Source organism: Ammospiza nelsoni, chromosome 1 (assembly GCF_027579445.1).
Source record: "Ammospiza nelsoni isolate bAmmNel1 chromosome 1, bAmmNel1.pri, whole genome shotgun sequence".
Taxonomy (NCBI): Eukaryota; Metazoa; Chordata; class Aves; order Passeriformes; family Passerellidae; genus Ammospiza; species Ammospiza nelsoni.
Window position 1 is genome coordinate 106,370,560 of NC_080633.1, and position 12,601 is coordinate 106,383,160.

At 40.2% G+C, this 12,601-nt stretch overlaps 2 protein-coding genes across 2 annotated transcripts in view; one reads left to right on the top strand and one right to left on the bottom strand.

Moving 5' to 3' along the window:
- GREB1L (GREB1 like retinoic acid receptor coactivator) overlaps nucleotides 1-3,934 on the top strand; it is a 65,251-nt gene extending 61,317 nt beyond the window's left edge. The window contains exon 33 of the mRNA XM_059486513.1: nucleotides 1,190-3,934. Within this exon, the coding sequence (XP_059342496.1) occupies nucleotides 1,190-1,353 (164 nt within the window). The 3' untranslated portion in view covers nucleotides 1,354-3,934. The remainder of the gene's footprint in view (nucleotides 1-1,189) is intronic.
- Nucleotides 3,935-4,485: 551 nt separating this feature from the next.
- ESCO1 (establishment of sister chromatid cohesion N-acetyltransferase 1) overlaps nucleotides 4,486-12,601 on the bottom strand; it is a 32,833-nt gene continuing 24,717 nt past the window's right edge. Inside the window, exons 9-12 of the mRNA XM_059487034.1 lie at nucleotides 11,453-11,542; nucleotides 8,824-8,967; nucleotides 7,797-7,984; nucleotides 4,486-5,435 (exon numbers count right to left, since the gene is read on the bottom strand). Of these exons, the coding sequence (XP_059343017.1) occupies nucleotides 5,288-5,435; nucleotides 7,797-7,984; nucleotides 8,824-8,967; nucleotides 11,453-11,542 (570 nt within the window). The 3' untranslated portion in view covers nucleotides 4,486-5,287. The remainder of the gene's footprint in view (nucleotides 5,436-7,796; nucleotides 7,985-8,823; nucleotides 8,968-11,452; nucleotides 11,543-12,601) is intronic.

The window sequence follows — 12,601 nt, forward strand, 5'->3', positions numbered from 1 at the left end:
ATAGATGGAGTGGTTTTTGAGGGGTGTGTGAAACTTCTGTTCCTGTTGGCAGATAATTGAACCTTAGGTAAGCGTTGATAAATGACATTCATTAAGTTATTTTAAAGGGACATCAGCAAGGATTTTGGAAATCAGGCAGTGAATTGTGCAGTCAGCAACTTGTGAGAGTTGCGAGCACAGATGTTAGTGATGAGGTTGGGAAATTCTGCTCTGGCAATCAGTCTATAATGGCAGTAAATCTTCAGTTCTGTAATAAGGAAGGCTCTTAGCTGAAGGATGATTTGATCTGTCTCACCAGAACTTGATAAACCTCATAAAAATCTTTATTTTTGTCTTAATGCTGGCAATTAGCAAATTGCCAGAGGAATTCAGTAATGCTGAAGTGAGTTGCAGAGCTCCAGTGCAGTTGTGGCACAGCTGAGCCATTTCCCTCTCTTGCTGACTGAGGATGGTCCATGTGCAGGGTTACCTTACCATAGGGATGACCCTCAGCCAGTTCCAAGAACCACATTTTGAAGTGTGCTCCTCTGCCCTCTTGGGCCCTGCAGGGCAGGGACAGAGGAAGAAGGCTCAAAGACACGTTGGGTATGGTCCTGAAGGTGTCCAGTTCTCCTGCTTATTAAATGATCATGTATAACACCAGGTGGAACAAAGTTTGTAAATTTGTCAAGCCACAGAAGAAATTACAGACTCAGAGTGCTTTACCTAGGGCAGCTCTCATACTTAAGGAAGTCAGCAGATTTTCTTAAGTCAGTAATGAGACTGGTTTGGCTTTGTAGAATTTCATCATTGACCTTCTACAAACCCAAATGTCCTATGAAATAAACAGAAAAGTAGGCTTTATTATTTGGGCTTAATTATCAGTAGTAATTTAAAGACCTAGTTAATGTTCTGTCTGCTGCAGTTGATGATACTAACACTGCTGTCAGGCAGTGACATCCTGTGATCCAAAGCACATCCCACACCATGCTGGCTTCTCCGTGTCTGTGCCTTCCTGCAAATGGACACATTCATTTCTGTCCTGAGGCTCAAAGGATTGATCTGAGCCTGCACTGGCTGATGGTGATATCGCTAATACTACTTTTTTCCTCCTTAGCAGCAGAGATTTCTTTAAAATATCTTAGGAAAATCAATGAAGGAAATGAGTTGTTATTGTACCTTGAGAATCTAACGTGCTTTTCAATTGAAGGTGCCACCCTGTGTGTCATATGCCAAGACAGAAGCTCACTACGGCAGACAATAGTCCGCTTGGAGCTGGAGGATGAGTGGCAGTTCCGACTTCGGGATGAGTTTCAAACTGCAAACAGTAGTGATGATGAACCACTCTATTTCCTTACGGGACGCCACATATAAGCTTTGCTGAGACACTGCTAACAAAAGAAAAAAAAAAGAACTTTTTTTTTAAAAAGTACAATCACTGTGGAGCAAAGTGCAACCAATATTTATCTTGACTGCTCTAAAGGATTCCCCACATTCTGAAGTAGCTTTATTCTTTGGGGTAAAATTACCACATCAGTTATGATTTAAAAGATCCTGGATTCCAGTTTATTTTCACATCATTCACAACCACCGACACCAATCACACAGCCAACCAAGCTGTAGGATCTGGGAAGAGGATGTTGTTTTGTCAAAGAAGAATCCTTTTTATATTCAGCTGAGTTAGGGGAAGAAGCTGCTCCCCTCTTGCAGCTGTAAGCTTGAATGTGTTACCCTAGCATGTGGAATTTATCGAAGATAGGTGGAGAGCCCACCATGTCTCTTCAGCTCTGTGCTGTGGTACAGGAATACTCAGGGGTTTGAAACTACAATATAAAGTAGATATTTGTATTACGAGGAATAGTCTTGTTCTCTGTGCAGTGTTAGTTTAAAATTTGTAATTGTGTATGTATTGAAACTGTCTTTGGCAAAATTTCCACAGGTGTTCGAAGTTTACTACTTAAACCTGAACAAATGGGCAAATGCATGGCAGGCACTGTGCACCCTCAGCAATGGTATTTTGCCCCAGCAGGCACCCCCTCCTCAGCTCCAGGGCCCAAAGCAAAAGGCTTCTCAGAGCTGCTCTCTCTTCAGTTAGAGGCCAGAGTAACTTCCCAGCAATTCACCCTCAGTTTCTCACTCTCCTCAGAGCTTTTGGAAACTTGCAGTCCATCCCTCTTTGTGTATGGAAATGCATCCTCCTGTTCATCCGGTGCCTTTGTGGTGGACTGACTGCCTGCAACTCCCTCTCCGTTTCCTTTACACTCAACTCCAGCTGGCTGCAGAGCTGAGATCAGGTCTGAGTTGTACCTGTATGAAGCAACACACCAAGAAATGTGCAGGAGAGTAACAGTGCCTGAGCTGGACCCAAGAGAAACAAAGTATTCCACAGTAGCTCCAAGGGGGGGAGCAGAGGAGAAATCCCAGGGAGCTGGGACTGCTCAGGAGGGATTCTCCAGCAGCAGAGATGTGTGACCACATCACTTGAAACCATCATCCACGTACCTCTATAAACACTGGCTCTGCAGCAGCCACACACAGTTGTATTTCCAGCTGCAATACTGCTCCTTGTGAAGGTGTTCCAGAACTAACTCAATGCTGTAGCATTTGGCTGTCAGAGGTGGAAGCAGCAGGGCTCTGTTCCCCTCCCACTCAGCAGGTGTTGTCTCACTGAGGTTTGCACACACACCTCCCAACAATTGTCCTTCTGCACATCGTGACCCCCTCTATCAATAAGAAAAATGCCAAGTGTTCTTAAAGGCTATTCAGGAATATGAATTTACTCCCCAAAAAAGCAATGAAATTAATGCATCTTTATACCTGACTTGCAGTCATTGCAGAAGGACCTGCCAAAGCTGCATTTTTTTTTAAGGCATAGTGTTAATTAAGCAACTTTTTTTATCTTGCGAAGAGATGTTTACAGATGAATAAACATAATATATTTGACAGAGGCCAAAGTAAAATGGTTTGCATATGTCTGCGTTGATGTAGCATTATTTCTGATGCTGTAAATTTAGCAAATTTCACATGAACAACCCCTCCTTTCAGTAAATCTATTTTTATTTTCCTTCAGATACAACCTGCCTTACCTATTTTAACACAGGGAAGATGTAGGGATATACAAGATGATTCTTGCAGCGTTTGCTACATGCCTGAATGTATTCCAGTAGCTCTGGTTTTGCCATAGGGCTTAAGGCCAGCCCCCAGTCTTAGCGTGGTGTAGAAAAGTGTCAGGTATTACATGTTCAAAAATGGTTTCCTTTTTGTTCGTGTATTTGATGTTTGCACTAAGTTCTTAAAATTCCAGGTGCTGAGACTACCAGGAGGAGCTAGCCCACTGGTGGAGCAGAGCAAAATTGTCCTGAGGGCTGAGAGTGCATTTAGAAAATCAATGTATTTGCCTGCCTTTACCAGCTAATAGTTAAACCCATTTCCTTAGTGCTGTCCCCTACGGAAGCAAGTTTTGGTAACACTGTGGCCACAGTGCACTACACCAGCCCCAACAGCACAGGCCTGTCCCATGGAACACTTTAAACTGGCTGCCTGTGAATTCCTGGCAAGGAGACCCTTGGTTGACAGGCACATGATTGCTATTCCATTTTGGTTTTAAGCCTTGCCATTAAGGCCATTCTTATGAATGTATGAAAATTGGCCAGCGTTATATTTTACCTGTAGATGTTCTTGTCTATTCACAGGTTAAAACTGAATGTAAACTAAGATTTAAAGAATCATATGCAGATGCTTTTTGCTTAACTTATGTAATTGCTTTTTGTGAATTTTGGAAGAGGGTTAAAAACATTGCTTTCCTAGTGTAAAGTTTTCTTAACCAAAAACTTGGTGAATCTAGCTTCACTAGTCAGTCTACCTCATGTTACTGTTTATGAACTGAAACTGTCTGAAGTTGTGGCTATGGTATGTTTATAATGTGCTTTCATTAAATTTGAATATATTAAGTTACCATTCCAGACTACCTCTCTCTTAATGGGTCCTGCTCTTCCTTTCTGAGCCCACCACAGAGGATCACTTCTAGAGTTCCTGTGCACCTGCACCACTTTTCTGACAAAGCTCTTTACAGGCTGCTCACAGTCCCCAAAAATCACATATGGCAGCTTGGAAACAAACAGCCTCTGCAGCCCAGAATCCAGCACTGTTCTGCTACTCCAGCTTTAAGTACTCTTGAGCATTGTTTGGGATGTGGTGGCAGGTCTTTGCTTTAGCTCTAGACCAAGGACAGCACACCATGAACAAGCACATCCTGACTGCACACAGGTTCCAAAATGGAAACAAATGCTAAGTTTAACCTTAGCTAAATCTTTCCCATCTTCCATTAGGGCTTTAAACTGTTACTCAAGACTGAAGGCCCCCCCACTCACCTCACTATAAACCTTGTACCAGGATGGTCTTGATCCAGAGCTCCTGGGGGCATTGAGCATCAGCATGTTATTTTTTTCCCGCCAAGAAAAATATGAAATACACTGAAGATTCATTCACACTTAGTATTATACAGAATAACTTTAAAAAAGCTATCAAGTATTTTATTTTTAATCTATCTACATTATGTACAGATCAAGAAAGGCCACAGCAGTTTTTCAACATACAAACCCTTTGAAAGAGGAGAGATTTATGAAGGAGTGACAAGTATCAAAGTGAAGTCCACTAACAAAGGTATATACTCAGTACAATACTTGAAGAATGACGAGTACACCAGTCCTTGGGCTTTTCATTCCACCTTTAACTCCAAAACTAATCTGGGGGAGAAGGGGACAGGGGCCACATCAGGATTCCAATGCTGCTGCCAGGGAGCAGGGTGCAGGGGCACCCTGGAAGGCACCGTACAGCCTGTGAGGGTGGTTGCCCACACCTCCTGCCCCAGTTCCACTGGGCACAGCCTGGAACTCTGTCAGACAAGTGCTGGTAGTGGGAGCTGGGGCAGGAGCCCAGCGCTCCAGCACTGGGAAGCACTGGTATATCACCTCAGTAAGAACTTCAGCATGTACTCGTCAGCCAGACTATAGTCTTTGCATTAGTTTACAGTCCACTATGAACAATTTTCTGCTGCATGTAAACATGAATAACTAGATAAAATACAATCAAACTTTTGTAAAAGTTAATAAAATATCTTTCTTTTAAAAAAACAAAGTTAGCCTATTACTGCATTGTTTACAATTTTAATAAAATAGTACAACCGTTTGGTTGTTACCAGTCCTGAGTTCACTGTAATAAAAATGGCCCTGGCTTCTGCTGAAGGTCTGCACCCACTCCATGCAGTTTGGCAGAAGTCTCCAATAAAAATGGGATTCCTGCAGAGCAGTTAAGTCTGGTGCTGTCCATTGAGGAAGTTGTACACCAGGAACTGGCCAGTGCCACAGTACTGTGTTGCAAAGAGCTTTCCATCAGGAGTGGGGTCAGAGAAAGCAATTTCTTCCTTGCTTAAGTATGAGCCATATATGAAGTTGCTCCTGTTTAAAAAAAAGGAAAAGGAAAAAATAAAAGATGATAATTACCCTCAGAGAATCATGAAAAATATTTATGCTATTAGGTGACAAACCATTAATTAAGCGGCACAGACACTCAAAAGGAAGAAGTTCTGTTATGAGGAGATGGGTCTATTCACAGGATTTATCTCCCCCTTCCAAAGAGCAAGAAGGACCACTTGCTCTGGGAGAGGGTTTTACAAGGGTCTGGTGTTTTAGAAGGAATATTTGTACAGAACAATTACATCAAGAGTTCAAATCCAGAGTTTAAAATAAAAAGTTGGAATTCATTCCAAAGATTTTTTAACAGAAATGAGAACACTAGGGCTGCGCCTACAATCACTTGGTATGAAAACAAGCTATTAATCAAGTTGGGGTGCTTATGGAGGGGCCTCAAGGGACCAACCCCAAGGCATAATTTCTAAATACACATTCAGTAATTAACTGTACAAAAAGAATTAACTTGTTCATGAAGAGTATTTCCTGTATGTTTTAGTCTTATTTGAAAGGAGAATGGGAATCAAGTGATAGCATTCTAATTCCCTGGCTGGCTGTGTGAGCCATTTTAGAAAACCGAATTCAGGGTTTAAGACCTCAACTGGTCTTAAAGGGAGGTGTTATTTTATCCTTAGAAACAGAAGAAACTCCCTTTAGACTTAAGTTCTTTAGTTTCTATAAAATAACCAGAAATGTACTTGAAAAGCAAGTAGGAGCTTCACTCATATGGACATCACCATTAAATACTGAGGAAAAGACAGAAAGACCAAAATCCTTTTTAATTACTACCAGCTTTATTCTCTTCTCTTTCATGTGTTCAGGAAGATGATTTTGCAAGGCTAAGGCCAAGTGGATTTCTGTGACTCCAAAGTACTGTGATAGCCTGAGTGAAATGGGGCAGACATTCTCAAAATGAACTTCAGTCTGTTATGATGCCTTCAACATTTTGAAGTCAGGATTTAGCTGGTTACCAAAATTATCCCATTCCAAGTACCTTTTGCTATGGAAAATGTTTAGGTTTAGGCAGCTGAGCAGATGTAAGTGCTTACTGCCATCCCAAAGCAAGTCTCACTCCTTTCCTTTGCCTTCTGTAACTTCCTAGGCTCCCTCATCAACACCAGCTCTAGAGCTTATCAGACCTTCCTACAAACCAATAATGCACCAAAATAATGCAAAACTTTTTAGTGAATACAGCAGTGAGCTAATGGAAGGCCAAACAAGCAGCAGAGCACAGCAAAAGGGGAGGTGCTGTGCACAGTAACAAGGAAAACTGAGGCCTCACTATCTGCAACAGGTCATCAAAATTTATTCTAAAGATCCTTTAGGGCTGTAGCTGAGGAAGTAACTTCAGCATCATTTTGGAAGAGAAATCTTTCCTTTAGAAATAGTTTCTAGGAAGCTACAGAACACACTATTAAAAATCTGCCAAAAACATAAGCAAATCATCAAGTTAATACACTTCTGGAAATACAGCTTTACTGTTAATAGGTCAGCCAAAACATGATCTGATCATGATTTGCTCCACCAGCTGGGCAAGATGAATTGTGCAGGGCAAAACAGCTTTGCTGAGCTTTCCAAATACCCAAGGGGGTGAGGACTGGCAGAGGCAGCAGTAGCCGTTCTAGAAACTCCAAAAAGATGAGGCGAGCACAAACCTGACAGCCCAGCCATCGTTAAGATTCGAGCAGTTCTTGCCATTACTCAGAACTGACATTTAAACTTCTTGGAAAGAAACCTAAGGTTTGGAGATTCAACATTTTAACATTTATCTAGACAATAGCACAGATGTTTGAGTCCTTTTTATGGACTCAAACATTCAGCTGGAATACACTCACCACTAGCTACTAAAGCTCCATGGAAACTGAAAATATCCAGAAGGTTCAGTGAACCTGAGTATACATAAAAGAGCTAAAACATAACAACAGCTGGAACCACCAGACTACACCCAATAGTTTGGTGCACTGGGTCTCTGTTGCTTCCATCTTGCTACCTCTAAGTAATGGACAATCAGCCAATGGTTGGGTCCCAGTCCATGGGTAATCTCACACTTGGACCAAAGACAGTCCTGTGTCCTTTACTCATAATTACTGTGGAGGAATTTCCCCCAGAGTCTGCCAGGGTGACTTGTTACAATTTACACTCAAAGATTTCTGCGAAAGACAAACGACTGTAGAGTACTGACATTAGTTACTGAACCCCCCTAATACTGGAACTGTCAACTGTGCTCAAATCCGTATCTCCAGTAGCACCAGCAGCTTGAAAATACAAGCTTGGGATAGGCATAACAATCAGTGTCTTGCAGGGAGTTGTGTGTAAACCACGTGTGGCTGAGGAATGTTGCCCTCTCACCTGAGACACTCTATCATGCGAGAAGCGATCTTCTTGCGGCGCATCATGCTGAACACCCAGATCCGACTGATCCCGCAGATCGCAGGCTCTGGAGAAGTTGAGCAGCACCATGCTTTCTGTCTCTCAAATATCACTTTCTCATTTTCTGAACTGATTTCTGGAACCTTCTCTTCTATAACTCTGTAGCCCTGCAGATGATGTAAAAAACATTAGTCACTTTATAAAAGCATCACTAATGACTGAAGAATTAATGTTTAATTTATTTCAGTTAAACACACTTGGCTGCTAAAATGCTTTACCAAAAAGACTGTATTTTTGCATCTCATTTAATTTCTCATAACAGTTCCAAAAATCAAGAAAATTATAAAAGATTAAATAAAGAAAAAACCCTCTGAAGTTTCTCTCACTTAAAATAACAGCAACAAATAATCCAAACCTTATTACTACCTGTATTAAAGTGTTTGCATCAATTTCTCTGGCTTTGGCTAGGACTGTTTTGCTTGTTGTCTGATACTCCCAAGGGACAATAGAAAACAATACACTTTGGAATGAAGAGACAGATTATGTAACATCAGTGATTAGCACTACAATGACCTCTTGTACTGCCTTCCAGTGCAGTTTTGTCCTCTGCATTTATTTCCTGTGGAGCTGTTTGACCCTGTGGTGATTCAACTCAATCATACAGAACATCCACTCTTTCATCCATGTTGGATTTCTGCTGGGTAGGGAGTTGAACCTGCTTGTTGACAAGCAAGAGCAAAGCCAGAGCTGTGTAACAGCAGAGGAAGAAAAATTTCACCCCTCAGCTATATCAAGTTTTTAAATTATGAGGTCTGAGCCAAGTGTGACACCATCTGTGTGTCTCTGCTCAGTGTCAACGACACAAAACTGACTAACCACATTTCAGAATGGTCCAACCACCCAGTCTCTTCCTCTGTGGAACAGGCACACACAGAATAATAATTTGCTGTGTAAAACAGTTATTAAGCACTGACATAGATTATCTTTCTCCAATTCAATCACTTACCCACTGGATATGTTCTGCAATTAAGCAGCCAATGACTTTTTTGTCATTCGAAATAAAAAGAAGAGTTTTAGTTCTAGAGTAGCACATGAGAGGAGTTTGCTGAAATCCCAAGTCATTGTCTACCATTTCTCTGATTTCTTCAACCTGTCAAAATAATTGTAAATGCTGTATAAGAAACACATCTAAATGCACATTTTTATAAATTTCCATTAAAATCACAGATTTGCAGAAATGTATTAGGGTATCTAGAATATTGAAATCTATTCCAAAAGTTAAGGATCAGCCCAAGTAACCTGCAACACATCATCTGCATAAATGTTGCTTCCACAATACTGGTCTGGAAATAGGAGGAGTAGAGACCCTCAGTCAGCTTCCATTAAGTCCAAACTTCACTAGACAAAGGCTAATAGAGAGAATGCAGATAATCAAACTGTGAGCTCTGATATTTTAGAAGTCAATTAGATCGCCAAGGAAAGTTAAAGCAGTTTAGGATTTTTTGTTATTTTTGAAGTCTTGAAAGAACTAATCCATTAAGGGTTTTGAGCAGATACCAGAGGCACAGTGCCAAGGCAGGTAGAAAATACAGGCATTTGTTTTAAAGGAGTAACTATTTTCTCTTTCCTTCAGCTTTTTACTCCTCCACTGATTTTCAAAGAGCAACTGAAACTAAAAATAAAATTTTGTTTAGTATTAGCAAGTTTAGAAGAAATAGACAAACACCAGCATGAACATAAATGAAAGCTTATGCATGAGCTTATATTTTACTGAGGCATTCCTGAACCTACATCTGGATGTTGGAACAGCCTCTAACATCCCTCATCTCCTGTAAGACAAACAAGGTGCCCTCACCTATGGAGTATTAAATGGCATAGGCTTCTTGAAGGCAAGTTGTAGTTACAGCAGAAATGCACAAGGAGAATTACTGATGCTGCTTCACAGAATCACAGAACAGGTCAGGTTGGAAGGTACCACATCTGGTCCAACCTCCCTGCTCAAGCAGGGCCATCCCAGAGCACAAGGCACAGGATTGCATCCAGACAGTGCTTGAATATCCCCAGTGAGGGAGACTCCAAACCCTCTCTGGGCAATCTGTTCCAATAAACAGGCACCCACACAGTAAAGAAAGCTGTGTTAAAATGCTTTAAAAATAAATTTTAACAGGTATGAATTACTCTCTATTTTCTCACCTTCAGGCACTAATCATTTAATGACACATCCTATTATCTGAAACACCAAGTAAAACTATTCTTGAGATCAGGCACCCATGGTTTTGACAGCTGTAAGATTCTATCAACTTCAGCTACACAGAACTAGAGAGAACTCTGTTCCTAAATGACAATTTGCTACAGTCTTCCTTCTTTTTCTGCAGCCATTATATTAAAAATGAATGTACAACTAATGTACTAAAATTAGGGGAATCCCACAAGAAAAATAAAACTTAAAGAATAAACTTATCTGCATCAAATGTGAAAATCTGTAGTTTCTTTTTAATTCAGTAACTTAGACTAAAGAAACCTGCTACAGCCACACCAGCAGCAAGAGCTGTCTTGGGCATCCATTCAGCCTCCAGAGGTGCCTTCCAACCTCAACTATTCTGTGACCCTGTGACAGGGATACTGTAAAAAGTCCCCATTAGCCACAGCAAATCCCCAGCTAAGCTGAGTCAGTGCCAGGCTACAGTGAAATGACACTTTCAGATGTATGAAAACAGGTTAGCCAGCAGGACACTGAAGTACCAACTGCTTTAAGTTCCCATTAGTGTGCTGGGACCAGTTTTAGAGCTTCAGGGAAGACACGAGTCATGGCACAAATGGAGATTAGCTAGAAGAGAGCATGATAATGAATGGAGCTCTAAAATACATTATTTAGGAGTATAAACTAAAAAAACCAGCACATCCAGTCAATCTCCCTAAGCTAAAAAAAAAATCAGTTTGTTCAGGCACAAAAAATCGGCTGCCACGAGGAAAAGAAGAATGTTTTCTTTAGCTGTGGCAGAATGATTAGTACTAATGAGCTTAAATTGCAGTATGGAGATTCTGTTAAGACAGACATTCATCCTAATGTTATGGTCAGCAAAGCACTGTAATACAGTCTGAAGAGGTCAGACAAACATTTAGTGGTAGAATTTTTAGAAAGTCGTCAGATGCATCATAATCAGAACAAATTCTGCTTTGGACATGGCAAGGGACTAGATGACTTTAAGGCCGCTTTCCACATAATTCTGTTTTTATCAGAAAGTCACCCAGAGAATGGTGCTACATTTGTGCTATGTTATAAAGTTAATAAATTTCACTGCATTTAAATAAAACAGGAAGTTTATATTACATAAAATATCTGTCAGACATTCTGCAAGCATACTTAAAACAAACCAACCCCAAACTTTAAGAAGTCAGTTGGCTGATGCTCTTCCCACCCCTGCCCAGGCCCAGCCTCTCTATGAAGAAACCAGCAGTGCTTAAGAGTGAGGTACCTGACCTTCTGGGGAAAAGGGAACAGAGCCACTGCAGTTTTGAGTCCAATTTCAACTGTTCACATGTAATTAACACAAAATTTTCCATGAACATTCTCATTACTTATATGAAAACATCAAGCAAAGCAAGACATACAAGTCCAGTCCTTCTCACCATACCTTTTTAAGTGCATACTTCGGGTCATCAGGAAGAACCATTATTATCTTCCCATCAGGATATTCAGCCAAGATTCTCTCCTTTTTCCAACCCTAAATAAAACAAACACTTATCTAAATCACATACACGATGTACTTTTACAAACAGAAGTGGCAAATTATTGTTCTAGACACTGAATTTATGCAGATTTCTCAGAATTTAGCAGTTGCTTTGCTAGAGAAGTAAACTTCATCTAGCCTTTTAAAATATGCATAACAGATAAAATATTATTTATACAATAATTTATACAGTAACCTAACTATATCTAAAAACAATGTGAAAGAATCTTACAATTTCCCAACTAGATTCTCCCCCAGAAGTGCAGAGTAAACTCAATTTTAGAACAGAACTAACAAATTCAGCTCACATAACTGATTTCCAAACCATGTAAATACTTATTTTTTGAAGTCCAGTGAATGAGAAAGCCCTAAGTTTTATTAGAAGATTTCTTTTTAACATAGTTACCTCCACAAATACACACTCAGTTTTAAAAGTCTGGCATGCGAAAGACCTCCAGGAGGTTCTAAGTGAACTGATTGGCATGCAGCTGCCCAAAATGTAAGGAATAGTTTATTTTGTTACTGATCATAATTGTTAAAGCCACAAGAAGGATACTAGAAAAAAATTTATAACTACCTTCTAAGAATCTAATAGGGAAGGAGACTACGTTGTGTGTATCTGAAGTATAAACATACTCAAAAAAATAGAGGTAATTAACTCTTCTTCAGATCCACACTCGTGGTGAATAATGAGCAGTACCTGCATGGAAAAAAACAAAACAAAAAAGCCACTTAAATCTAGCAAGATGGGACTGGTAGATATTAGAACTCAAGTTGCTTTGAGGGGACCTAAAAATATTGAATGCAGAAGTAACTTCAGCCACTAAAAAGGCTGATCTACAAGTCTTACTTCAAAGCAACTTTAAATAAAAAAGTCTTTGAAGAAACAATACTGATGGAGTGATTCTCATTGAAATCTGCACCTTCCCGTAAAATAATGTTCGACTGAAGACCAAGCAATGGAATTTGGCACTACATGAATGCCATATATACTACCACAAAAAAAATGGTAAACTTCAGTGTTGTAAGACTTGATCTGCACCTCATTTTATT